This window comes from Salmo salar, chromosome ssa22, assembly GCF_905237065.1.
Source record: "Salmo salar chromosome ssa22, Ssal_v3.1, whole genome shotgun sequence".
In the NCBI taxonomy this organism is placed as follows: Eukaryota; Metazoa; Chordata; class Actinopteri; order Salmoniformes; family Salmonidae; genus Salmo; species Salmo salar.
Window position 1 is genome coordinate 46,262,723 of NC_059463.1, and position 27,949 is coordinate 46,290,671.

A 27,949-nucleotide genomic window follows, 5' to 3' on the forward strand; every position below is an offset into this window, starting at 1 on the left:
ACGATTTGTAAACACTTAATTGAAGAATCCCTACTGTTACCCAATCACCTATATAGGGGCATAGACTTCGGCTACTGACATTGGCTTGCCTCAAGACATTTTTGTGTGTGCACTAGCAGCCGAAATAACCCTTGCCGAAAACGAAAAGAAACAAAAAGTCATAAAATGGCGTCATAAAATGCTGTTGCCAAATAATTGAATATTCATTTCTCTACCATAAGCCGTCTCCGTCATTTAAAATAAATAATTTGGCAATACATCCAAACAGCCTCACAACTGCAAACCATGTGTATGGCATCCTGTTGGTGAGCGGTTTGCAGATGTCAACGTTGTGAACAGAGTGCCCCATGGTGGCGGTGGGGTTATGGTATGGGCAGGTATAACCTACAGACAACACAATTTCATTATCGTCAATTTGAATGCACAGATATACCATGACAAGTTCCTGAGGCCCATCGTCGTGCCATTCATCCGCCGCCATCACTTCATGTTTGAGCAAGATAATGCACGGGCCCATGTCACAAGGACCTGTCCAGAATTCCTGGAAGCTGAAAATGTCCCACTTCTTCATTGGCCTGCATACTCACCAGACATGTCAACCATTGAGTATGTTTGGGATGCTCTGGATCAACGTGTACGACAGCATGTTCCAGTTCCTGCCCATATCCAGAAACTTCACACAGCCATTGAAGAGGAGTGGGCCAACATTCCACAGGACACAATCAACAGCCTGATCAACTCTATGCAAAGGAGATGTGTTGCACTGCATGAGGCAAATGGTGGTCACACTGACTGGTTTTCTGATCCATGCCCCTACCTTTTTTTTAAGGAATCTGTGACCAACAGGTGCATATCTGTATTCCCAGTCATGTGAAATTCATAGATTAGAGCCTAATTTATTTATTTAATTTGACTGATTTCCTTATATGAACTGTAACTGAGTAAAATCTTTGAAATTGTTGCATGTTGCTTTTATACTGCCAGATTTTCTAAAACATTGGAGGTGGCTTAACCTGTTATGGATAGGGGGCAGTATTTTCACGGCCGGATAAAAAAACGTACCCGATTTAATCTGATTATTACTCCTGCCCAGAAACTAGAATATACATATAATTATTAGCTTTGGATAGAAAACACTCCAAAGTTTCTAAAACTGTTTGAATGGTGTCTGTGAGTATAACAGAACTAAAATGGCAGGTCAAAACCTGAGAAGATTCTGTACAGGAAGTACCCTGTCTGACCATTTCTTGGCCTTCTTGATCATCTCTATCCAAAACAGGGGATCTCTGCTGTTACGTGACACTTCCTACGGCTCCCATGGGCTCTCAGAAGGCAGCAAAAAGCTGAATGGTGGCTTTGCAGGCCCTGGCTGAAAAACATTAGCGCATTTTGATAGTGGTCGATCAGAGAACAGAGACTGGAGGCGCGTGCACGAGGCGACCCCATGTTTTTATTCTTTCGTCTTTGAACGTAAACAACGACTCCCGGTCGGAATATTATCGTTTTTTTACGAGAAAAATAGCATAAAAATTGATTTTAAACAGCGGTTGACATGCTTCGAAGTACGGTAATGGAATATTTAGAATTTTTTTGTCACGAAACGCGTCGGACGCATAACCCTTCGTCACCCTTGGATAGTGTCTTGAACGCACAAACAAAATGCCGCTATTTGGATATAACTATGGATTATTTTGAACCAAACCAACATTTGTTATTGAAGTAGAAGTCCTGGGAGTGCATTCTGACGAAGAACAGGAAAGGTAATCAAACTTTTCTAATAATAAATTGGAGTTTGGTGAGGGTCAAACTTGGTGGGTGTCAAAATAGCTAGCCGTGATGGCTGGGCTATCTACTCAGAATATTGCAAAATGTGCTTTCACCGAAAAGCTATTTTAAAAATCGGACACCTCAATTGCATAAATGAGTTCTGTATCTATAATTCTTAAAATAATTGTTATGTATTTTGTCAACGTTTATCGTGAGTAATTTAGTAAATTCCCCGGAAGTTTGCTAGTTCTGAACGTCACATGCTAATGTAAAAAGCTGTTTTTTGATATAAATATGAACTTGATTGAACAAAACATGCATGTATTGTATAACATAATGTCCTAGGCGTGTCATCTGATGAAGATCAAAGGTTAGTGCTGCATTTAGCTGTGGTGTTGGTTTTTGTGACATTATATGCTAGCTTGAAAAATGGGTGTCTGATTATTTCTGGCTGGGTACTCTGCTGACATAATCTAATGTTTTGCTTTCGCTGTAAAGCCTTTTTGAAAATCGGACAATATGGTTAGATAAAGGAGAGTCTTGTCTTTAACCTGTTATGGCTAGGGGGCAGTATTTTCACGGCTGGATAAAAAAACGTACCCGATTTAATCTGATTATTACTCCTGCCCAGAAACTAGAATATGCATATAATTATTAGCTTTGGATAGAAAACACTCCAAAGTTTCTAAAACTGTTTGAATGGTGTCTGTGAGTATAACAGATCTCAGATGGCAGGCCAAAACCTGAGAAGATTCTGTACAGGAAGTACCCTGTCTGACCATTTATTGTCTTTCTTTGACATCTCATTCCATTACAAAGGATCTCTGCGGTAACGTGACACTTCCCACGGCTCCAATAGGCTCTCAGAGCCCGGGGAAAAACCTGAATGTCGTCATTCCAGCCCCAGGCTGAAACACATTATCGCCTTTCTCAAGTGGCCGATCAAGGGACTGTGGGCTTAGGCGCGTGCACTGGCCGCCCCCGTCTTTGTGTTTTTTCCTCTGTTTACCGAAAAGGAGATTCCCGGTCGGAATATTATCGCTTTTTTACGAGATAAATTGCATAAAAATTCATTTTAAACAGCGGTTGACATGCTTCGTAGTACGGTAATGGAATATTTAGAATTTTTTTGTCACGAATTGCGCCATGCGCACGACCCTGATTTACCATTTCGGATAGTTTCTGGAACGCACGAACAAAACGCCGCTATTCGGATATAACGATGGATTATTTTGGACCAAACCAACATTTGTTATTGAAGTAGCAGTCCTGGGAGTGCATTCTGACGAAGACAACAAAAGGTAATCAAACTTTTGTAATAGTAAATCTGATTTTGGTGAAGGCTAAACTTGCCGGGTGTCTAAATAGCTAGCCCGTGATGGCTGGGCTATGTACTTAGAATATTGCAAAATGTGCTTTCACCAAAAAGCTATTTTAAAAATCGGACATAGAGTGCATAGAGGAGTTCTGTATCTATAATTATTTAAATAATTGTTATGCTTTTTGTGAACGTTTATCGTGAGTAATTTAGTAAATTGTTAGTAAATTCCCCGGAAGTTTGCGGGGGGTATGCTAGTTCTGAACGTCACATGCTAATGTAAAAAGCGGTTTTTTGATATAAATATGAACTTGATTTAACAAAACATGCATGTATTGTATAACATAATGTCCTAGGGTTGTCATCTGATGAAGATCAAAGGTTAGTGCTGCATTTAGCTGTCTTCTGGGTTTTTGTGACATTATATGCTAGCTTGAAAAATGGGTGTCTGATTATTTCTGGCTGGGTACTCTGCTGACATAATCTAATGTTTTGCTTTCGCTGTAAAGCCTTTTTGAAATCAGACAGTGTGGTTAGATAAAGGTAGAGTTTTTTTTTTTTAAATGATGTGAAATAGTCATATGTTTGAAATATTGAAGTTTTTGTATTTGAGGAATTTGTAATTCGCGCCATGCCTATCATTGGATATTGGAGCAGGTGTTCCGCTAGCGGAACGTCTAGATGTAATAGGTTTTAAGGTAGAGAAATTAACATTAAACTATCTAGCAACAGCTATTGTGGACATTCGTGCAGTCCGCATGCCAATTGCGCGCTCCCTCAAAACTTGAGACATCTGTGGCATAGTGTAACAAAATAGCACATTAGAGTGGCTTTTTGTCCCCAGCACAAGGTGCACCTGTGTAATTATCATGCTGTTTAATTAGCTTCTCGATATGCCACACCTGTCAGGTGGAAGGGTTATCTTGGCAAAGGAGAAATGCTAATTAACAGGAATGTAAACAAATAAGCTTTGTGCATATGGAAGATTTCTGGGATCTTTTATTTCAGCTCATGAAACATGGGACCAACACTTTACATTGTGTGTTTATATTTTTTTCAGTGTAGATCATTAGAAAATACAACAACAAGGCTCTTCAGGTCCAATGCAATGTCTCTCTACACAGAGTAATTGGTATCACTTAGGATGACAAAAAAAGATTTCTAAATATAATTAAAGGGATACTTCGGCATTTTGGCAATGAGGCCATTTATCTACTTCTTAAGAATCAGATGAACTCGTAGATACCATGTCTATAGCTGTGTTCGAATACTCATACTAACAGCACTATTTGTGACGTAACTATAGTATGCTTGTTGGTCATAATATGGATATAGTTAGTATGCCAAAAGTTCCCGGTGGTCGCACTACATTTGCCAAAATACGAAGTATACAAGCAGTGGACACTCTTTCCGTGCTTAAGGGCCCATAATGTAATTATTCTGAAAATGGGCGTGACTTCAACATTTTCAGATTTGAAGAAAATATGCAGCCGAAGTCCAACGAGAGCGGATACAAATTTAACTAATTATGACAAACGTTAAGAAAATGAGAAATGTAATAAAGTAATTACTTTTCAAATAGCTACACCATCCTTAAAAGCGCATAGCATTACAGCAGTATGTACCAGTATGTTAGCTAGCTTTTTAAGGTTAGTTGGCTACTAATACATCAAACTTGCCAGTATATTTACTATATGCTATCTAACTATCTACCCAACGTTTAGTGACTTGATTACTCCCGTCATTCTTAGTTTAGCCAAGTTGTATAGTCATTGACTCTGCTAGGGCGAGTAAATGGTCAGAGTGAGGTGTTCTTTCATTTGTGTCTGGAAGTAGCTAGAAAGTTAGCTTGGATGCTTAACTGCTATTGTGAGGTCAGAACGGGCCAGTGTCCAGTGTGCGTTCTGAAGCTCATAGTGAAACGCTCTGAATTTATGAACGGACAACCTGACAAAGCTAAAAAATTACGAGCACACTCGGGCACTCCAGATTGAATTTACTTGTAAAATGTCTTGCTAGCAAGAGGTTGCATAGCAACAGCAAAAAACTTCCGGTAGACAGGGGAAGCGCTAGTACGCTCAACTGAAGGATACCGTTATTTTACAGTATACTAAAATGAACTAATAGTATATACTCATTAAGTATGTAGTATGTTAGTATGGGTATTCGAACACAGCTTCTGTCTCTGTGTCCAGTATGAAGAAAGTTAGAGGTAGTTTTGTGAGCCAATACTAACTTGCATTAGCACAATGACTTGGAAGACAAAGTGCTTGCAGATATCAATAGACATCCAGTCGACTGACTAAGTGTGCTAGCGCTAGTTAGCAACTTCCTTCAAACTGTACGCAGAGAGATACAAATTGTACCCATGAGTTCATCTGACCCTCGGGAAGTAGATCAAATCCCTAAGTATCCCTTTAAATATGAAAGCTTATAAATCATATATAAGCAGAAAGGCAGTGTTTCAGTCCAGATCATGGCCATTTCAATTACCCAAACAGTCAATTTACTCAACCCTGGAATGTATTTGGGATGTTCACGAATTCTGGAAAGGTGGGCCTGAGTGAAAAAGTTTGGAAAACCCTGTGCTAAACGACTAAAATGTAAATATAAAATGGAATTCTTGAGCAGCACAAATGCACATTGCGCCAGTATCATTTGGATAATGGCAATATGGTATGGCCAGTGCAGTATGTATTTTTGCAATCAAGGATTGCACAATATGAAGAATATAGTGTTGCGTTAAATGCAGCGTCATCGGCGCATATTTCTATAAATGTTGCTCTCTGCTGAAAGCCAGACACTTTAGTTTTCAATTGCATCAGATGAATCGACACAAAACAGAGTATATTAAATGACAACCTTGCACATCTACAATATTCCAGGCCATCAATGCTTATTAATTAAAACAATTTCTGAATCAGAAAGGGATCGAAAGAGAAAAAGGAGTGATGAGTGAGAAGGAGAGATAGAAAGGAAAACCAGTCAGTTGTACAGTTGTCTAGTCAGTTGTACAACTGAAATGTGTCTTAAGCATTTAACCCAACCCCTCTGAAACAGAGAGGTGCTGAGTGCTGCCTTAATCAACATCCACGTCTTCGGCGCCCGGGGAACAGTGGGTTAACTGGCTTGCTCAGGAGCAGAACGACAGATTTTTACCTTGCCAGCTCGGGGATTCGAGCTGTGTGTCTAATCCAGAGTAGACAGATCCAGTGGCGAGTGTGTCTCTAATCCAGAGTAGACAGATCCAGTGGCAAGTGTGTGTGTGTGTGTGTCTAATCCAGAGTAGACAGGTCCAGTGGTGGTAGGGGCTCTCTCCAGTAGGAGAAGTGGCTGAACTCGGGGCAGTCAAAGGAGGACGACCTCCCATCCTCAGAGATCATAGGGAAGAAGTGCTCCACCAGCTCGCTCAGGTGAGTGTACCTGTGGCGCACACACAATAATGTGCCGGGGCTATCACAGCTCTATAAATTCCACCGTAATTATTAGGAGTCTACTGATCTATTCAGCATCTTGGAACAGACATGACAGCATGCTCTAAAGCAAAGCATGCTGTTATCAGGAGCATTTTACATTTTTTTATTAAAGAATTATTAAATCGAGACAAACTGTACTGTATGTATTTAGTGTGCACTTATGAGGAGTGGACTGATGACTGTCACTCCTCTGTTGGCTAGTGTACTTACGAGGACTTGCTCCCTTTGTTCTTCTCCTGGACGAGCTCTCCCTTGGGGTTCACAGTGAAGATCCTGGTGTCCCTGACACCCACTTCCTTATAAGCATTGGCATCCTGGGAAAGCCCAGACAACACTTAAATCAAGGTTTATTTAAAATACAAAAAACCTCAATCCATCTCCCAGGGAATGGATTGAGAAACAATTGCCAAACACAGACAGTGAGTCAGCGGTGTCTGTGTGGCAGTGTTAGAAATCTGTCTTACCTACTAAAACTACATACTAAGCATACTATTTAGAAAGTACTGTTTAGTAAAAATGTATACAGTGGGCCTCCCGAGTGGTACAGCGGTCTAAGGCACTGCATCGCAGTGCTATTGGCGCCACTACAGACCCGGGTTGAATCCAAGGCTGTGACGCAGTCGGCCGCAACCGGGAGACCCATGAGGCGATGCACAATTGGCAAAGCGTTGTCCGGGTTAGGAAGGGTTTGGCCGGGCTGGGATGTCCCATCGCGCTCTAGCGACTCCTTGTGCACGCTGACTTCTGTCGCCAGTTGTACGGTGTTTCCTCCGACACATTGGTGCGGCTGGCTTCCAGGTTAAGCGAGCAGTGTGTCAAGAAACAGTGCGACTTGGCAGTGTCGAGTTTCAGGAGGACGCATGGTTCTCGACCTTCGCCTCTCCCGAGTCCGTACGGGAGTTGCAACGATGGGACAAGACTAACTACCAATTGGCTATCATGAAATTGGGGAGAAAAAGGGGTAAAAGTACAAAAAAAATATATATGTTTGGTATACAGTGAGCCAAACATATCAACATACTTGGCTCAAATGCATAATTGTGTTGTTTCCCGCCATTTGTTCATTTGGTACAGCCCGTCCCCTATAAAACATTATATTTTCCCAAAGCGCCTACTGCTAAAAACGCAAGTCAGGAAATTGGACAAGGCCTGTGTGTGTGCGCGACTGTGTGTGGCTCACATTGGTCCTGTTGCCAAAGGCTGCATAGAAGGGCTTCCTCTGGGGGTTGAACAGGTCTCGGATGTCGGTGAGGCAGGCGATCTTGAACACCTCCGGCTTCTTCTCTACCACCTCTCTGTGCAGGGCAGAGAAGAAACTGCTGGGGGCCAGCAGCACGGGGCCCTTGGGGAGGATGGTGCCTTTGTCATTCACCCACTGCAGGTAGCCCTTGGTGATGTCAGCCATGCCGATGGCCCGCGCCGAACAGTAGAGGAACTTGTATCCGTTTCTAGAAGGGAGAGAGAGAGAGAGGGAGGAGAGGTTACCCATTGACAATAAAACAACAACTGCATACAAGCATCTTGTAAGTTATCGCTGGCTTCCAATGAGAGGCACAGAATGGCACATTAATTTAGAGCAGGAAGTGTTGTTTCACAATGTTGTCATTTTGGCTCAAAATACAGAGTTTTGGAACCAACACATGCACAGTAAATACTGACGGTGGAGGGAACGGCTGCATCGTGTACATTTTGAACCTAACAGAAGAAAACAGACTGAAAAAGAGAGGGACTATCTAGACATCTACTGAACAGGACCCTGGTGTGACTTACTGGTGGATTTTGTGGTAGAGACGGGCAATGCCGTGGTGTGTCCAGTCTTTCCCCAGCTGAGGTAGGATATGACCCAGGGCATCAGACCTGTAATGGGCAAGGAGAGAGGTCATAAAGCATTGAACACACATTCACATGTACATACACATTGGCTCATACTGGGCCATGATGGTGCTAAACGGTCTCTAAAAGCACAGGGTAGTACCTTTCTTACACACACACACACTCACTTTGTGATGGTGCCATCGATGTCTGAGATGACGACGTGGTCGTCCCAGTTCCACAGGTAGATGGCGGCTTCGCAGCGACAGGTGCCCTGGTACTGAGTAGTTACGCTGAACATAACCTTGTTGGCCCCCTCACGCAGGTTCAACCGCTCCTGATCACAACACAGGGTAGGGATTATGAGGCAGTGTGTATGACTGTGTGTGCAGGGTTTTTTCTGGATCAAACAGGGGCTTAGGTGGTGGGCATGGCGGGGGGGGGTCGGCTCGTCTGCCAAAATTTTAGAGGCCCCCCATCTTGGCTGTGTAGAGAAGGTTTAGCATTTTCAAGACAATTTCCTGCAATTCTACACATTTCTCCATGGACCTGAGAAATGTTTGCAGTTTTAAAGCAAATGTACTGCGATTCTACATATTCTGCCCTGGAGGTGAGAGAATGTGGCCGTTTTAAAAAAGGTCATTTCCTACAATTCTATGCATTTTGCCATGGCTAATGCTGTGTTATTTTGCTCAAACTTAACAAAAAAAATGTACTGCTAAATAAATTGCTTTTGGAATGTTCAAATCTACCTGACGGTCTAACTTTTATTTTTGTGATTGTTAGTTAACAAACACACCATTCAAAAGTTTGGACACCTACTCATTCCAGGATTTTTCTTTATTTTAAATATTTTCTACATTGGTCGAATAATAGTGAAGACATCAAAACTATTTATCATGCAGTAACCAAAAAGAGTGTTAAATAAATCAAACAATATATTTTAGATTTGAGATACTTCAAAGTAGCCACCCGATGGGCATTCTCTCAACCAGCTTCATGAGGTAGTCACCAGGAACACATTTCAATTAACAGCTGTGCCTTGTTAAAAGTTCATTTGTGGAATTTCTTTCCTTCTTAATGAGTTTGAGACAATCAGTTGACAAGGTAGGGTTGGTATACAGAAGACAGCCCTATTTGGTAATAGACCAAGTCCATATTATTGCAAGAACAGCTCAAATAAGCAAAGAGAAACGACAGTCCATCATTACTTTAAGACATGAAGGTCAGTCAATGTGGAAAATGTCAAGACCTTAGAAAGTTTCTTTAAGTGCAGTCAAAAACCATCAAGCGCTATGATGAAACTGGCTCTCATGAGGACCGCCACAGGAAAGGAAGAACCAGAGTTACCGCTGCTGCAGAGGATAAGTTCATTAGAGTTACTCAGAAATTGCAGCCCAAATAAATGTGTCAGAGTTCAAGTAACAGACAAATCTCAACATGTTCAGAGGACACTGCGTGAATCAGGCCTTCATGGTCGAATTGCTGCAAACAATCCACTACTGAAGGACACCAATAAGAAGAGACTTTCTTGGGCCTAGAAACACAAGCAATGGACATTAGACCAGTGGAAATCTGTCCTTTGGTCTGGAGTCCAAATTTGAGCTATTTGGTTCCAACCGCCGTGTCTTTGTGAAATGCAGAGTAGGTGAACGAATGATCTCTGCATGTGTGGTTCCCACCGTAAAGCATGGAGGTGGTGGTGTGATGGTGTTTGCTGGTGACACTGTCAGTGACCAATTAGAATTGAAGGCACACTTAACCAGCATGGCTACCACAGCATTTTGTAGCGATACACCATCCCATCTGGTTTGCGCTTAGTGGGACTATCATTTGTTTTTCAACAGGACAATGACCCAACACACCTCCAGGCTGTGTACGAACTATTTGACCAAGAAGGAGCGCGATGGAGTGCTGCATCAGATGATCTGGCCTCCACAATTACCCGACCTCAACCCAAATGAGATGGTTTGGGATGAGTTGGACTGCAGAGTGAAGGAAAACTAGCCAACAAGTGCTCAGCATATGTGGGAACTCTGTTCGAAAAGCATTCCATGTGAAGCTTGTTGAGAGAATGCAAAGAGTGTGCAAAGCTTTCATCAAGGCAAAGGGTGGCTACTTTGAAGTATCTCAAATATAAAATAGACTTAGATTTGTTTAACACTATTTTGGTTACTACATGATTCCATATGTGCTATTTCATAGTTGATGTGTTCACTATTATTCTACAATGTAGAAAATTGTTTAAAAAAAAAGAAAAACCCTTGAATGAGTAGGTGTGTCCAAACGTTTGACTGGTACTGTTGGTCCATTACCTTTTCTATACAAGTTAGTGCTGTGAAAAAGTATTTTCCCCCTTTCTGATTCTCTATTTTTGCTACAGAATGTTAAAAATCGGATCTTCAAACAAAACCTAATATTAGATAATGGGAACCAGAGCTTACAAATAAAAAAAGTATTTTATTTAATTAACAAAGTTATTCAACACCCGATTCCCCTGTGTAAAAAAAGTAATTGCACTCAATGACAGCAACCAAATGCTTCCTGTAGTTGTTGATCAGTCTTTCACGTTGCTGTGGAAGAATTTTGTCCCACTCTTGTATGCAGAACTGCTTTAACTCAGCGAAATGTGTTGGCTTTCAAGTATGAACTGCTTGTTTCAAGTCCTGCAACATCTCAATTGGAATTAGTTCTGGACTTTGACTAGGCCATTCCAAAACTTACAATTTGTAGTTTTAACCATTTAATGTTGACTTGATTGTGTGTTTTGGATCACTGTCTGTCTTGTTGCATGTTCCAGCTGCGCTTCAGCTCACAGACAGATGGCCTGATATTCTCCTGTAGAATTGTCTGATACAGAGCAGAATTCATGGTTCCTTCTATTATGGCAAGCCATCCAGGTCCTGAGGCAGCAAAGAATCTCCAAACCGTCACACTACCACCACCACGCTTGACCAAAATGTTGACTCAAGTTTGCCAAAAATAACCTGGGAGAACCTGGATGATCATCAAGACTCTTGGAAGAATTCTATAGACAGATTAGTCAAAATAATAACTTTTTGGACGACATGGGTCCCATTATGCCTGATTAAAATCAAACACTCAATTCCACAGTAAGAACCTTATACTAAACGGTCAAGCATGGTGGTTGTAGTATGTTAATTTGGGGATGCTTTGCTGCCTCAGGACCTGGACCATGAATTCTGCTCTGGGGACAAATACTTTTTCACAGCACTGTATATCAGGTTTACGTCATTTAAGTTCACAGGGAAAACATTTTTCGATCCCAAAAAAGGAATGTCTTAGGCGATCCGAAAAAATGCTTAGGCAACCCGGCCAAGATATCAATGGCAGAAAAATTACTGGTGTGTGTGTGGCAGTGATGACGTACTATCTGTTCGGAGGTGAGGCGTAGGGACTTGCGGTACATTTGGCTAAAACACTGGGCAGCGTTTATGGTCTCTAGGGTCTCTGATGATAGGTTGCCCACTCTGCCTAGGCCCGCCTCCTCATCACTAGTCAGGTCATCCAGAGTCGCCCTGAAAAGTCACATGGCAGAATTACTAGTCCATCAGCTAAAATAAACTACAATCGGTCATATTCGTTACGCATGAGGAACAGTGTGTGTGTGTGTGTAATCACTCACAGCATGGTTGTTGAGGGACCAGTGACAGACACAGAGGTTGAGACATCATTCTCGGTCTGTGCCTCCTCTTGGTCCTGCTTAGAGTTCTCTCCAGTCTGCCGTAGGGAAAGACAAAGAAACAGTTGTTGTTAGGCAGCTCTTTACCATTATCCTTCATTATAAAACGGGTAGTTTGGATCCTGGATGCTGATTGGACGAGCAGTGTTCAAAGCTGTGGCGTATTTGCTGAAATTGGCACACTTATGCCTGCTAACAGTTCCTTCGGCATTATCACTGCACCGCTATAAGAATATCATCATGTCCACGATGCTGTCCGAACCTTCTCTTGAATTTCTCTCAACAACAGCATTTATCTGTGACTATATTCATGATATAACACAGCCTTTTGTGCCTTATTGCTTAAATACGATGATGATTCATGAAATTCCAAACGAACTAAAATGTTAATTTTAAGGTGTTCTGGACAGGAACAACATTTGTAATGGTTGGGGGTTCCCAGAAGACCTGGGTCGTGTTAATTAAGCGACACCCTAGCAAAACATGTTGCAACTGAAAACAAAAACGATTGTTTCTTATCGGACAAGTTGAGATAGTACCTTCCTTTTTTCTTCCGTTTTGTGCCTACTGAACACAACCCTAGCATGGATTGAGAAACCCTGTGATAGGCTACCTGGTTTGAGTTAGTGTCCATGTCCTTCCTCCTCCAGGAGAACCACCAGCGGCCAGACTTTTTGGGCATCTTGTCCTTCACCAGCTGGTCAATGGCACTCTACATACAGTACAAGGTTAAAGATCATAATAGCACACCTGTCACCACTTTCCCTACCTCCTGAAGTGTGCACTTGTACACTACTCCCCATACATTGGTGTACAGTAGGTATGAGCCAGAGAGAAACTTCATACTCATAATTTATTTCAAATCCATGAAGGGAAGTGAACAAGGGTAGAGATTAGAGATATACCTTTGGTATATTCTTTTGAAAAACTTGCATTGACAGGACCATAGGGGCAGCCACTGCCCAGTTATAATACCTAAAAGAGCACAAAAAAAAACATGAATTTGTCAATGGACAGACACATTCAAAATATGATGGCAGAACCACAAGCAAACAACGTTTTGTACAGCATTACCAAATGCAACTCTAACACTTACTTTGAGTTGATGCAGATAACCAGGTTTGGATCTTCGATGATTCCAGGGTTGCTCACCAAATCCTGGTAGTTCACAACGTGCTCCATAAACTGATCTGGAACAGAGGCAAATGGCAATAGAGAAAGTCAAGAAAAAGTCTTGTCAATCCAACTGTTAGAAATGGGTAAGAATGCATAGGTTACCACGTGTTCATATTTCATCTAAAAAAGGTCCGTCTTCATTGTTCTCTCTAGCTTGTTAAAGATCATCACTAGAAGCAGCTAATGGTGAGCGAATGTGGTTCCTTCCATCGGACACATACACCGCTGCACAGAAATAGACATTGCAGGAAAGTTCTTCTGCAACAGGGTGATCAAATTAGGATCCTACATCTGTACACACACACACACACACACACACACCCTTTGTTTATTTGACTGGTGTGGCCGGTGCGGCCGCAGAGGGACATGCTAACGTCCATGTGGTCGGTTGTAGAGTCGGACTGGTACTCTGTGCCGCTGTCCATGGCCCCACTGCCCACCGACTGGGGAGACTGGTTACCAGAACCGGACCCTTGCTCCGCACCGAGCCGCGAGCATCCTTCTGCCTCACTGAGTGGAGAGGCATAACCATTAGGAAAATTTTCTACAACTATACCTTTTACGTGTTTACTTGAGAAGTGAATTGCCTGAGTTGAAATGGAATTAATCCCCACGCTGATTCCATGTACATAATGGATAATCTAACACTAATATTTCATCACTATGAGGGAATAGAAAGTTCCAAGCTGTTGCATTTATCAGGTGCTATTCAGGAGTGGGATCAATAGGTTCTAACTTTGAGAAACACTCAGAAATGACTATTGATTTGGTATAGGATGTGATACAGTCTATGATAGCTTATGTCTGCTGATGTCCATGTGAGTCCCTTCCAGTGTGACTTGCCTTGTGAGGACACAGTCAAGCCTAAGATAAGATAACATTACTCATTATCTGGTTAGGGAACACATCCTGCTACATTATACACAGAGTTCACTGATTTGTGTCATCCTTGACACTGAGTAAGTGTGGATTGCGGAAGGCATGCCAACTGGGAACTTGGGTCATATCTAGACAGAAGTGGGGGAAAGGTGACATATTTTGGGCTACATATTATGAAATCCATTGCCTGTTGACCTCCATTCCATGGGAAATACCAAAGCATAATTCTATGGGGCATGAAAACCCCAGGTGATAAAGAGATGTCCATTCTAACTTCAAGTAGCTCCGTGTTAGAATCCATGCACTCACCTACTATGTAAGCTCACTGGCCGTGTCCAAATACCTGCACTTGCATTGGAAATAGTAGGCATTTTGGGTATACAAAAATAGAAATTTAGATAATGTGACGTTAAATATTTTGTATGCTTTAACCGTCTAGAGGGAACATTGAATTTTGCATTACTGCTATTAGCCAATAGAAATGCATTGAATAACAGATTCACTACATGTTACAACAGATAGTCCCCCCCAAGAAATCTAAAGGAAGTTTGTTTTGAAATGTCGGTCCTATATCTGAGACATAAGAAAGATTTTATATTTTGTTTTACATGCATTTATCTCCATAAATACACACTTCCATTCATTTTTTAAACTAGTACTGTGGACCTTCTGAGGAGTCCCAAATGGCTTGTGGAGAACACCATTTTGAGAGTCTCATCTGTCAATAGATGGTTCATAATAGTTTCAGGCCAAACCGTTTGGACGCTACAGACGTTTTCGTGAGAAGACCGATTTTTGGAATGTATCATGGTCTGACAAACACTGCTCTAGCTCTACATCATTTCACCGCTGATGTGGAAGTGCGCCATCGGCAGATGTGGTGGATTGAGAAGCAGACAATGCAACAACAACAAAAACATCTCTAGCTTAAGCAAATGGATTCTTAATGGAGATTTTATTATTTGATTTCCATGGGGTGGGTGGTGTGGGGGGGGAGAGAGAGAATTGTAGGACAAGGGTTAAACGCAGGTTGACGTTCACTGTCATGAATCTTGCCCCGGAGGCAGAACTGAGCAATTTTCACTAGATGGGCCAGCAAAGTCAAAATTGGCTATATACATTTCTGAAAACAAAAAGGAGCTTTTTTAGTCTTGGTTAGGGTTACGCTTTAGGGTTAGTAGTGTGGTTAAGTTTAAATCAGATTTTTTGACTTTGCAGAGCTGCCTCCAGTGCAAGATGCATAACAATAAATGCCAACCTGCACTTTAAATGCTAGGATGTCATACTTGTTTCGGCTTTTCATCTAATATGAATTCGCTGCTATTGAGGAAGAAAAGGAAGGACGGAAGGAAGGAGAGCTGGGAGCCCTTTACCTTTTAGGTGGGAAGTAGTGAGCTGCCACTTCTGGGTCCAGGTTAGACAAGTCATCCAGGTAGATGTCGGAGGGTCCAAGGTGCTGACTGCGTTTACCTGTGTTCACACAGCACAGCAGCAGAGACAGACAGACAGAGAACGACCACACAATTCAATGTCATGTCAAAACCAACACTCAAATCCTCTTGAAGATATTACTATAATGTGTATACCTGTCAAATCCTCTCAGATCTACAGGATGCGTGCCCAGGGTTTAGGGAGTGAGACGAGATCGGTTTCTCACCTTTCTTCTTGTCCTGGTGCTCTGCTGAGCTAGACTGCTCCTCCCCCAGAGCCTCAGTGGCTAACAAGTCTGTCACTCCGACACTCTCTGCAGCCTGATTGGTCAGGGAGCCGTCTGTGGCTTTGTCCGTCATTACAGATCCGTTCTCTCTCTCCTCCCCTCCCTCGGTGCAGGGCTCAATCCCTCTGTCACCCTCACTCAAGACAACTTCTGGCCCTTGTCCATTGGGTTCTGGAAAGGCACTGTACTGGTCTGGTTGTGCTCTGCTACCCAGATACTCTGTGGTAATGCGACCTAAGTTGGCTGCACTGGCACAGCTAGTTGTGTTAGCCAAACTAGCCTTGTTAGCTACAGCAGCTGTGCTGTCGCTAGCTAGCCTGTCTGCGCCAGCTTTGCTAACTTTTATGGATGGGATATGTGTGTCTATACAGTCGTTTTCAACTTGGCTAACCATGTTGTTAGCAACACATTCAACATTTGCTGTGCTTTCTTCGCTAGCTTGTCTATCAGTGTTGTCTACATTAGCCATGCTAATTGTGTTAGCCAGGGAGTTTCTGGAGTCTTCCAGCTCCGGGTTGGATGGGGACTCCTTGGCTACTTCATCCCCTGCCTGCTGGGTCTCTACTTGTACCTGCGTTTTTGTTTTTCTAGGTCCTGGGGCTTGGGGCGATTCGATGCTAGCCATCGCTAACGATGCCAATGTTAGCGGTTCTGAGTGGAGCTCTGAGGTGTGGTGATTCGGGGTGGAGTGGGTCATATTGGAGGCTCTCTCCAGGTCTATGCAGGAACTTTCTGTGGGTTGGACCACTGGTACGGTCCAGGGGGTGGGCCAGACCACCACCGTCACGCTGCTGCTCTCTCGGACAAAGCTGACCCCGGGCTCCAGGCCCATGTCGAAGGAGTCCTGCCGCTGGATGGTGCGGAAGTGGGAGCTGTCCGAGCAGTGGATGCCAGCAGAGACATGCTGCACCTCCACCCTCCCTTTCTCCATTGGACACATCTAGAGGGAGCAGGGAAAACAAAGCAGTGTGGTGATGGAGCTAATGAACAAACTTTTTATGACACCTGTACATCCTGTTATGACACTTGTATGTCATGTAGGGATGTGCCTTTCAAGCACGATTCACATCTAGATACATGGGCTCTGATACAGTACAGGAACGACTGTACTGTGTGAGTGTGTGGGGGGGGGGGAATCCCCATGACCCACCAATTAACTTGGCATTTTAGCAGCACATTTTTGGGGGCGCTAGTAATATGTCAATATTTATCTGTAGAAATGAGCAATTAATATTGAACAGCTTTGGATTTCACCCCAGTCTTAAAAGCGAATGGTTTTGAACATTTGGGGCAGTAGGTAGCCTATCGGTTAAGAGTGTTGAATTCCACAAGCAGACTTGGTGAAAGAAAATCTGTCAGTGTGACCTTCAGCAAGGCACTTAACCCTAATTGCTCCTGTCTAAGTCACTCTGGATAAGAGCATCTGCTAAATGACAAAAAATGTTTAGAACTTTAAGGAGAGGTGCTCTACTCAGACTCCCGCTCAGACCATAGGCCTACAGTGCACCTCAAAATAAGTACAGCAGAAATTACAACTTTACCCTGTCCATGTAAAAATGACCAAACAAACTGACTATTTAAAGCAAAACTACCTTCATCTTTTGTTATGGTGAACCTGGCAATCGAAAAGCCCCAATCAGCAGCAGTGAGTTGTGACCACTCCGGTAGCCTACACAACTCTGTCGGTAAAACTATTTTCTACGTGCATTTGTTAACAATGACAAAGCAAATTACATTGGTTGTCACCCAACTAATAAAGCCTTTGACTTGACATTGCGAAAGCCATTTTGCAAACATTTGAATGCTGAAGATGCTAGGAATATTAGATCAGGGAGGCTCTGGTTGGCGTGAGCAGCTGCACTCTGTATGCACAGTTGTTATCAGACTTAGCGATCGATGACTCATACACATTTACATGCGTAGTTAGGCTACTGAAGGATCGGACACATCAACTCAGTCACAAAATATTAGATATTTTTGGAGGGGGAGGGATACAATTATATGAGTAAAAAAAACATTAGTGAAGCGGCGGTTCATGATGTTTGAAATTATTTTCAGACCAATTCATGCCACTTTTGAACCGGGGATGGATGCCCATCAGTGAATTGTTACTTCCCTAATGTCCTTTTATGACACCTGTACTTCCTGTTGACACCTGTACTCCCTGTTATGACCTCTATGTCCCATTATGACACATATGTCCCGTTATGACACATATGTCCTGTTATGACACATATGTCCTGTTATGACACCTGTACACCCAGTTATGGCCTCAATATGCCCTGTTATGTCATACCTCGGGAAACCCGCCCCAGTTCCACTGCATCTGAGGCCCTGAAGACTCCGGAGGCTTCACCAGCAGCTCAGAGTCACTCTTGGGGGGAGGAAGGACGACTATAGAACACACTGGAAATAGAATACACAGAGAGAGGCTAATTAATTGAAGGAAGAGAGAGAGAGAAACTGTTGAGAAAGAGAGACAAAGAGATGGGGGGGGGGGGGGGGGCAGAAGAAGCTCTCAGAAGGCTCTGACGAAGGTCATGCATACACGTAAGCTAAGATAGATAAACAACTGATAGCGGCAAGCGGAGCGTGCAGGGTTTTTTTCTTATTTGAACAGTAACTCCAAATAATTCCCACACACCTGCAACAATTCACCTCAGATGTGAGTGTTTTTCCTAATTAGAGGGAGCGGGAGAAAAAAAAGACAGGGGGGAAAAAGAGTGACAGAGAGGGTTCATAAACTGGAGAAAGAGGGGGACAGACAGTAAAAGAGAATGAAAATACAAACTTATTTTAACTGACTACCAGGGGCGGTTTCTAGGACACAGATTAGACTGACTATCCTAGTCCTGGATCAAAAAGCAAACTCAATGGAGAATTTTTTGGGGGTCTGGGATTAGGCTTAATCTGTGTCTAGGAAACTGCCCCTTAAAGTGCAGGTAAATTGCCTGACCTGTTGTCTGGCCTTAATGGCCAAATGTACTCTTAAATCTCTAAACTCCCAAAGAGCAAGCAGAAGAGGACTGGCCACCCCTCAGAGCCTGGTTCCTCTTTAGGTTTCTTCCTTAGTTTGTGCTTTCTAGGGAGTTTTTCATGGCCACGGTGCTTCTGCTTGCTCTTTGGGAGTTTAGCCTGGGTATCTGTAAAGCACTGTGACAACTGCTGATGTAAAAAGGAATTAATAAAATACATTTGATTGATTGATCGATCGTCTGACCTCTCTGAGGGGGACCACTCTCCATCAGAGTGAGGGTGGACGTCCCTGGTCTGCACGGCCACCAACTCTTCATGCGGCTCCTCGGACAGCGAGAAGTACACAGACTTACTGTTAGGGAGACAAAATATTTTTTTTAAAGTCAACCACAGGGTATCAGAACACTAAAGCTGATCACTCAAAGCCACATACCGGATGCTAAATCTAACAATAAGACCTGGGTTGAATATGTATTCACCTTCCACCTAACACTCGAGGTGTGCCTGATTTACCTTGGACGGTACAATGAAACCGATAGTAATGTTCAACCAAAGGAATTCATGTTTTCAAATTGTAGTTGATGGGTTGTTCAACAAAGAGTACATTTTGCATCCCTTTGATATTTTAAGTAGAATTTGTGCACTAATATTTCATTTTAAAAAGCCTGTTATCTTACATGAAGTGCCCTTTATTATAGACCACATGTAAAATTCTATAAATTAGATTTTTATATGAATAAAGACTTGCTAAATTACCAAAAATATCTCCTCTAGTTTTTCAGACTTCTAGCAAGATTTTAACCCACTTATCACCACCATTTGTCCACGTTTTCACCATCATTTTAAGGCCCTACTTACGTTCTTGCTTTGACAATCATTTCTGAAGATTATCATTTATTTCATGTGATTGCTCTCCTTCGGTCCCTCATTTTAAGGTCAACCCTGATAGCTGAACTTAACTCTTTTTAATATACCTTTCAAAATTATATTTTCAAAAGAAACATTGAACATGGAATCAAATTATACTGTAAAAGCAGGTCAGCTGGTTGGCATCTTTTTGTCCATTTTCTGATGTTTTGTGGTGGGAAACTGAGCCCGTCGAGCATAACATGTCAACCATTACCCACAGATCAGTTATTTACATTACTAAAATATTTCAGTTGTTGTGTATATTACATTCATTTTATTTGTTGTTTACCTTGACTAACCTGTGCCTCCGCACATTTACTCTGTACTGGTATCCCCTGTATATAGCCTCGCTACTGCTATTTTCTGGCCTGCTGGCCCCCCTACCTCTGAGGAAGCACAGTTCCCGCTCAGCCCAGTCAAAACTGTTTGCTGCTCTGGCACCCCTATGGTGGAACAAGCTCCCTCACGACACCAGGACAGCGGAGTCAATCACCACCTTCCGGAGACACCTGAAACCCCACCTCTTTAAGGAATACCTAGGATAGGATAAAGTAATCCTTCTAACCCCCCCCCAAAAAAAATATTTAGACGCACTATTGTAAAGTGGTTGTTCCACTAGATATCATAAGGTGAATGCACCAATTTGTAAGTCGCTCTGGATGAGAGCGTCTGCTAAATTACTTAAATGTAAATGTCATTTTGTTGCTCTTTAATTATTTGTTATTTTTCTATTGTATTTTTTTTTTTTTAAGGGTAGCTACTTTGAAGAGTCTCAAATGTAAAATATATTTTGATTGGTTGAACACTTTTTTGGTTACTGTATGATTTCATAGTTTTGATGTCATCACTATTATTCTACAATGTAGAAAATAGTAAAAATAAAGAAAAACCGTGAAATGAATAGGAGTGTCCAAACTTTTGACAGGTACTGTATGTAGAACATTGGCCTGTTGGAAAGTACAACTCCCTACAATGTCCCACAGTTTAGGCATTATCTGAGAAACTGCAATGCAATGTGCTTACAAAATGGACAAAATATAACGAGCTAAATGGAATTCAAACCTTGCTTTTTCATTTTAAGCTCAATTACTTTTGTGGCTGCTAGCCAAATTGCGTGGCACTTCTGTTGTCATCTGATGAATGAAGCTATTTTCTGCCAAATGTGTTGCAACAATGTATTTTCTGCGAAGGAAAATGATAGTTGCACGCCCCTGAACATTCTATCGAAGCAACAAAAAGTGACTTTCAATATAAAATGCAGGTGAAAAAGTCTCAAATGCTGATTTCTGAACTCTAAAACGACACCTGTTACACTACCCAAAATGTACTCTATTCGTGGAACAACCCTGATAGTGACCTGGCGAGCATTGGCGTGCTGGGCTCTTCTTTGGAGGGGCTCTCCTGTTCTCCTGACTGCTCCCTCTCGCTCTCCCTTTCCCTCTCGTCGGACGAGGAGCTACCATCTTCTCTTAGGTGGGAGTCGGAGCGTATGCGTACTCGCCGCCGCTTTTTCCTTCGCGTGCTTCCGGAACTGGGGAGCCCCTCTAAGGTTTCCTCGGCCACCTCCAGCAGCTCGATGTGGATGGGCGACGTACAGAGGTGGGCTGGCACTCTGGACTGGTTGGTGTGGGGGTGGGATGCACATTTCAAACTAAGGTAAACAAAGGTACTTGCTAGGCTACACATACAGTGCATTGGGAAAATATTCAGACCCCTTGACTTTTTCAACATTTTCTAAAATTAATCAAAGTTTTTCCTCATCATAAAAAAACAGAAATACCTTATTTACATAAGTATTCAGGCCCTTTGCAATGAGACTCAAATTGAGCTCAGATGTTTCTACAACTTGATTGGAGTCCACCTGTGGTCAATTCAATTGATTGGACATGATTTGTAAAGGCACACACCTGTCTATATAAGGTCCCAGTTGACAGTGAATGTCAGAGCAAAAACCAAGCCATGAGGTCAAATGAATTGTCTGCAGAGCGCCGAGACAGGATTGTGTCGGGGCACAGATCTGGAGAAGGTGACCAAAAAAATTCTGCAGCATTGAAGGTCCCCAAAAAGACAGTGGCCTCCATCCTTCTTAAATGGAAGAAGTTTTGCACCACCAAACTGAGCCATCGGGGGAGAAGGGCCTTGGTCAGGGTGGTGACTGACAGAGCTCCAGAGTTCCTCTGTGGGGAGGGGAAAAACTTCCAGCAGGACAATCATCTCTGCAGTACTCCACAAATCAGGCCTTTATGGTAGAGTGGCCAGACGGAAGCCACTCCTCAGTAAAAGGCACATGACAGCCCGCTTGGAGTTTGCCAAAAGACACAAACTCTCAAACCATAAGAAACAAGATTCTATGGTCTGATGAAACCAAGATTGAACTATTTGGCATGAATGCCAAGTATCACATCTGGAGGAAACCTGGCATCATCCCTGGCACCACGATGAAGCATGGTGATGGCAGCATCATGCCGTGGGGACGTTTTTTTACCAGCAGGGACTGGGAGACTAGTCAGGATCGAGGGAAAGATGAACAGAGCAAAGTACAGAGAGATCCTTGATGAAAACCTGTTGCAGAGCGCTGAGGACCTCAGACTGGGGCAAAGGTTCATCTTCCAACAGGACAACGAGCCTAAGCACACAGTCAAGACAATGCAGGAGTGGTTTCAGGACAAGTCTCTGAATGTTCTTTAGTGGCCCAGCCAGAGCCTGGACTTGAACCCGATAGAACATCTCTGGAGAGACCTGAAAATAGCTGTGCAGCGACGCTCCCCATCCAACCTGACAGAGCTTGAGAGGATCTGGAGAGACGAATGGGAGAAACTCCTCAAATACAGGTGTGCCAAGCTTGTAGTGTCATACCTAAGAAGACCCGAGGCTGTAATCGCTGCCAAAGGTGCTACAAAGTACTGAGTAAAGGGTCTGAATACTTATGTGATATTTCAATTTTATATTTGTAATAAATTAGCTAAAATGTCTAAAAACCTGTTTTACTGTCATTGTGGGGTATTGTGTGTAGATTGATGAAGGGGTGGGGAAAAAATAAAAGTTCAGCCATTTTAGAATACAGCTGTAACGTAACAAAATACGGAAAAAGTCAAGGGGTCTGAATACTTTCCGAATGCACTGTACAGCATCAATAAGCTACAGAAGAAACAAAATAGGTTACATCATGTCACCTTCCCTATTAGCTCAACACAACTATAAAAGAGAGGTTCACCTCCACAACTGAACAAGCATATAGGCTCAGATAGTCAAAATAACATGTTTAAAAACATACCTCAAAATCCTCATTTTCCCCCACAAAAAAAGCTTCTCCATTGTCCCCCAGTTTCATTTGCAGGTGAACTGGCTCCCCATTGATCTCTATGTCCACCTGCAACACACGGTCACAGGCAGTGTGTGTGTGAGACTATCCGCTTATATACAGTACATGCACCCTCCATTTGTAGACAACACCACACACTCCAATCTTCTTCTTCTTCATACTCACCACTTTCTCCTTGGAGCGCAGCACCCCCAGCTTGCCAAAGCGCACATGGAACGGAGAGCACTGGAGGCTGCCGTCGGGCTGACGCACCACGATGACATCGATGGCCCCCGTGAGCGTGGCTGGGTTCAGGCCCCGGTATAGTTCTTTGACCGTCACAAACACAGTCTCCGCCAGCTGCCCCACGTAGTTCATGGTCTGGAGGGGAGAGAGCAGGTCAAGGGGGAATTTTTGTCCAATGTTTACACAATTCTTTCCCAATCTTATTGATTTGAGATATATAATATACCCTAGTATCATCCAAGTTTGTTGGCAAAGCAGAATATTTACATAAACTGAAACTACAAAACATTACGAACACCTGGTCTTTCCATGACATAGCTTTCACCTGGTTAGTCTATGATCCCTTATTGAAGTCACTTGTTAAATCCACTTCAAAAATCAGTTTAGATGAAGGGGAGGAGACAGGTTAAAGAAGGATTTTTAAGCCATGAGACATGGATTGTCCATGTGTGCCATTCAGAGGGTGAATGGACAAATCAGAACATGTAAGTGCCTTTGAATGGGGTATGGTAGTAGGTGCCAGGCGCACCAGTTTTGTGTGAAGAACTGTAATGCTGCTGGGGTTTTCCTTCTGAACAATTCCCATGTGTATCAAGAATTGTCCACCAACCAAAGGCCATCTAGCCAACTTGACCCAACTGTGGGAAGCATTGGAGTCAACATGGGGCCAGCAAGATACACTGCTCTGAGGAAGACCATAGTTCAGCACTGCAGAACCAACACAACAATCTAGTGATGTGATATAATTGAACTACTCATGATGATGAATCAACACCTTATATAGATTTCCTATTCATTGGGTCAAATATGATGGAGCTCTCTTTAACCAAAGGGGATAGCTGCACTTGCTACATCCATTTTTAGACACTTAAATGTATTATATATTTGTCCATTGAAATCAGTGGTTGGTTGACACTTTGTTATTGTTTGAACTGCAGATTACCGCTAACTATTTTGTCACTAAGACAGGTCTGAGGTTATGACAATGTAACAGGCTCTAGGCCTAACAAATCAATACATTTAGAGATAGTGGTACGCTGCTTAGGCCTATTGCCTGAAATTCTATGTTAAACAGCTTAGGGCTACTTAGAAATTACGTCAATTTGTTCTGATTTAGAAAATGCTGAGATTAGTCTAAATCAATTCATTCTGACAACATCTAGGCCTATCCGAATTTCATTTTGAATTGTTTCAAAGTCAAATCTATACCAGACTGACTACAGTAATAGTGTAGAGCGGGGATCATAAATTAGATTCAGCCGTGAGCCGGTAGGTCAGGCGGGCGGAACATAATTACAAATAAATTGGAGACTGCAAAATCTGATTGATCAGAACTGTTCAATGAGAATTACTCAGTGATTTGCATATAAGCTTAGAAGAATCCCCACAAATCTAAATAGCAAAAACTATCAAAACACGAAGACCGAGGTAATCAGGCTGTTCTAGCTTCATTCTGATGATCAACACAGTTGTCAGGCTAGCCTATTAGAATGAAAACCTCGAAGAAAGAGAACATTTAGAAGGCTAAAGGCGTCAGTATGCTTCAGTTCGGAACCGAACGAGTGTGCTCGTATACTCCCTTAAAAGACCTTTGCATGAAAAACAAGAAAAAAAGCAGCAAGAGTACTGTTTGTCCATTTTGAGATGCCGTAGCCAGTGTACACTTCCTCAAAAGTCAGAATTAATCTAAGTTAACTCAAGGAATCTCATTAGTTTTGATGTTTTTCTGAGGACATCTTAGTCATACAATTTTACATCTAACTAAGATGTTTGGTGCAGTATTCCTCAATGAAAAGATTTGCACAAAAACGAGTTGTCTCGTTGAAGGACAACAAATACTTTATTGAAGAATCCCTACTGTTGACCAATCACTGTAGCCTAATGTATCACAAAAATCAGCAACCACAACTAGAAAAGCCTGAAATAGCAAAGAGAAGAACACAATCACACCACCATCGCTGTAGCCCAGGAGCAACCATGACGCTCAACATCAACACTTGAATAAACTCTACTGTTTTATCAACAACAGTTTCTATTGATGACTTGAAGGCCATACTTTTGGGAACCTGAAGGGATATCCTCCTCACAATGTTCACAGACGAACTGAACACAAAAAGTTGACTTGGTGCACACTTCATAAGGGGGTGAGGGAGAAAGTATGGTGTGAGTAGAGGTCCACACAGTGCAATTGACTGAATAACCTAACCATGCTGCTTCTAGAAAAGTAGGCAGGGCCACTGGAAAGCCCCTGGGCTACAGCGATGGTGGTGTGATTGTGTTCTCTTTGCCATTTCAGGCTTTTCTAGTTGCGGTTGATAATTTGTGTGATACATTAGGCTAGTTTGTAAAATAATCTGCGCGGTCAGTAGTAAATGGAGTCTGGACACAAAGCCCACGATGGACAAAATGGAGACAAAATGGAGGTACAGCAAATTGAGTATGGGTTGTGGGAAAACTGACATTTGATACATTTCTTACAAACCAAGAGTAGGCCGATTATTTTACATTTAGACATACATCCATGATTAAGCTAGTTGAACTGTAGTACTACTGCAGTAAGGCTTCTCAGATCACTATGAATGGCCGGTATGCGAATGACTTGTGACTTTGCTGCTGATCCTTTCAAGCGATAGACAAAACGAAGCGATTCCTACATGTCCTGATGTGTCAGACAGGCTACAACATGCATCTCAGCCACAGAGAACCATTCATTCAGATTAGCCTAAGTGGTAGAGACAATTCAAAGGCATACAAGCCCAGAGGCAAAAAAATAAAGTCATCCCATCTGTTAAAATGTCATCAACTTACTGTGTGTGTACCTCTGACGTATGTGCTACCAGCATGCCCCTGATGTGGAGCAAATAATGGCCATCACATGACATGACCTGTAAAACAGGTGTAGGTGTAATTTGCCATGGTCACATGATCTAATAACAACACATTTGATGCAAAAATCCTCACTCCCTCAATAATGACTAATAATGGGCTTGTTAATTTAAGGGATGGGTCAGATTTCAAACAAGGCATTATTTGGACAAAACAAACTGACATGCCTAACTGGGGAAGAACGTCAGATGTCGTGAACAGAATTTACATTGAAAGACAGGCAGCCCAATTCTGATTTGTTTGCCCATTGTTGGAAAAATATCTTATCTGATTGGTGAAAAGACCAATTTGTGGGGGAAAAAAATATCAGAATTGGGCTGATGCAGCCATAATACTCCAATAATAAATTTGACATTGTGGCTGTACTAACTAGCTATAGTAACTAACTAGTCAGACAAACAAACAAATCGCGCTTCCAAATTATGATTAATTTATTATTTTTATAATGATTAACATCCAGACACTTAGCCTGGAAGTCTGCATGTTTAAAACAGATTACATTCGGTAATTATCTATCGTTTTCAAACCAGTTGCGTAGCTAAAAGCAGTTGGTGGTGGGCTAGCCAGCCATCATAGCTCATCTAGATAGGTAGTTGTCAGGGAATTCATATTCTGGAATAACAACAGGATCGACCCAACTCCCCGTCTCTTGCGACGCGGTTGGCTGAAATAGCAACTATTTGGTTCACTTTACAAAACAAAACTTTGTAACATATCAACGTTCTATTGACATTTTGGAACTCTTAAACAACGTTAAAGTATCGATTCTGATGATTTATCTTACCTGGCAGACGGAGTTTCCGAAAAATTATTAAGTGACACTTCCTTCTTCGGGCGCCTGCGCACACGATTCTATGAATGGAAGAAGACGCAAATCAATCATTCGAAAAGGAAAGAACACGCCTCTGGTTTGTTTTGTACTCAATGCGTGCACCCAGAGCTACGTATTTAGACGTAAAGGGTTAATCTGGGGCAAATGCATTTCAATAGTCTTATTTACGCTTGTAAATGAAAGTAATTCTTATTGAACTGAGGATATAAAGGTTAAATAAATAAAACATATATTATCGAACGCTGGTTGGGGAGTAACTGATTACATGTAATTCCTTACATGTAAGGGATTACAAAAAACTGTAATTGTAATCGTTACGTTACCAGCAAAAATATTGAAATCAGAATACGGATACTTTTGAAAAACTAGATGATTACTTCCAGGATTACTTTGAAATTGAGAAAATGTTTTTGTGAAAAAAATCTTTGACAATTCTTTATTTTCTCAATGACATTCAAATCAGCATAGAAAAAAGGGGCAAATTTAAATTTGTTCCACCTGAGCGAATCTGACCACAAATCAGAGACCACTATGATGACACACCACGGATCGTGGAAAGTTGCAGGAATAGGTTTTTGTAGGCTACAGTCCAAGCAATGTCTTCCAATTGTGCGACTGCTGTCGGCATCCAGAGATGATCCAATTTGAACAAACGCTTGGAGGTAAGGATGACAGCAGTGGTGTAGTCTACGGCGATTAGGATGTCACTTATTATTGTGCTTTACAGATGGTGGTTGTTGTGGATGGCTGTTCACAAATCTAAATGTGTATTTGAACCCAATAATGGTTGAAATCAAGAAGTAGCTGCCTATCAATCATTGTTTTTGAAACCAGTGGACAGCCAATGAAAAATGCGGTGCATAGTGCGGATCCAAGTCTATGGAATACAAATGGGGCTTTTATTGCTCAGTCTCATTCATACGGATTCAAAAAAATCCCTATGTCTAATGG

At 42.2% G+C, this 27,949-nt stretch overlaps 1 protein-coding gene across 1 annotated transcript; it reads right to left on the reverse strand.

Moving 5' to 3' along the window:
* Positions 1 to 4,066: 4,066 nt before the first annotated feature.
* Positions 4,067 to 27,069, reverse strand: LOC106583597 (phosphatidate phosphatase LPIN2). The gene is made up of 21 exons (XM_045705316.1): positions 26,951 to 27,069; positions 26,089 to 26,165; positions 23,221 to 23,415; positions 23,008 to 23,103; positions 21,091 to 21,350; positions 19,069 to 19,176; positions 18,513 to 18,526; positions 18,145 to 18,254; positions 15,789 to 16,788; positions 15,505 to 15,601; positions 13,575 to 13,762; positions 13,173 to 13,266; positions 12,982 to 13,051; positions 12,690 to 12,788; positions 12,020 to 12,114; positions 11,765 to 11,912; positions 8,562 to 8,710; positions 8,332 to 8,418; positions 7,742 to 8,009; positions 6,772 to 6,875; positions 4,067 to 6,508 (listed from the first exon to the last, which is right to left on the reverse strand). The coding sequence occupies exons 3-21, from the start codon at positions 23,410 to 23,412 to the stop codon at positions 6,361 to 6,363; spliced, it is 3,327 nt and encodes a 1,108-aa protein (XP_045561272.1). The 5' UTR covers positions 23,413 to 23,415; positions 26,089 to 26,165; positions 26,951 to 27,069; the 3' UTR covers positions 4,067 to 6,360.
* Positions 27,070 to 27,949: the final 880 nt, after the last annotated feature.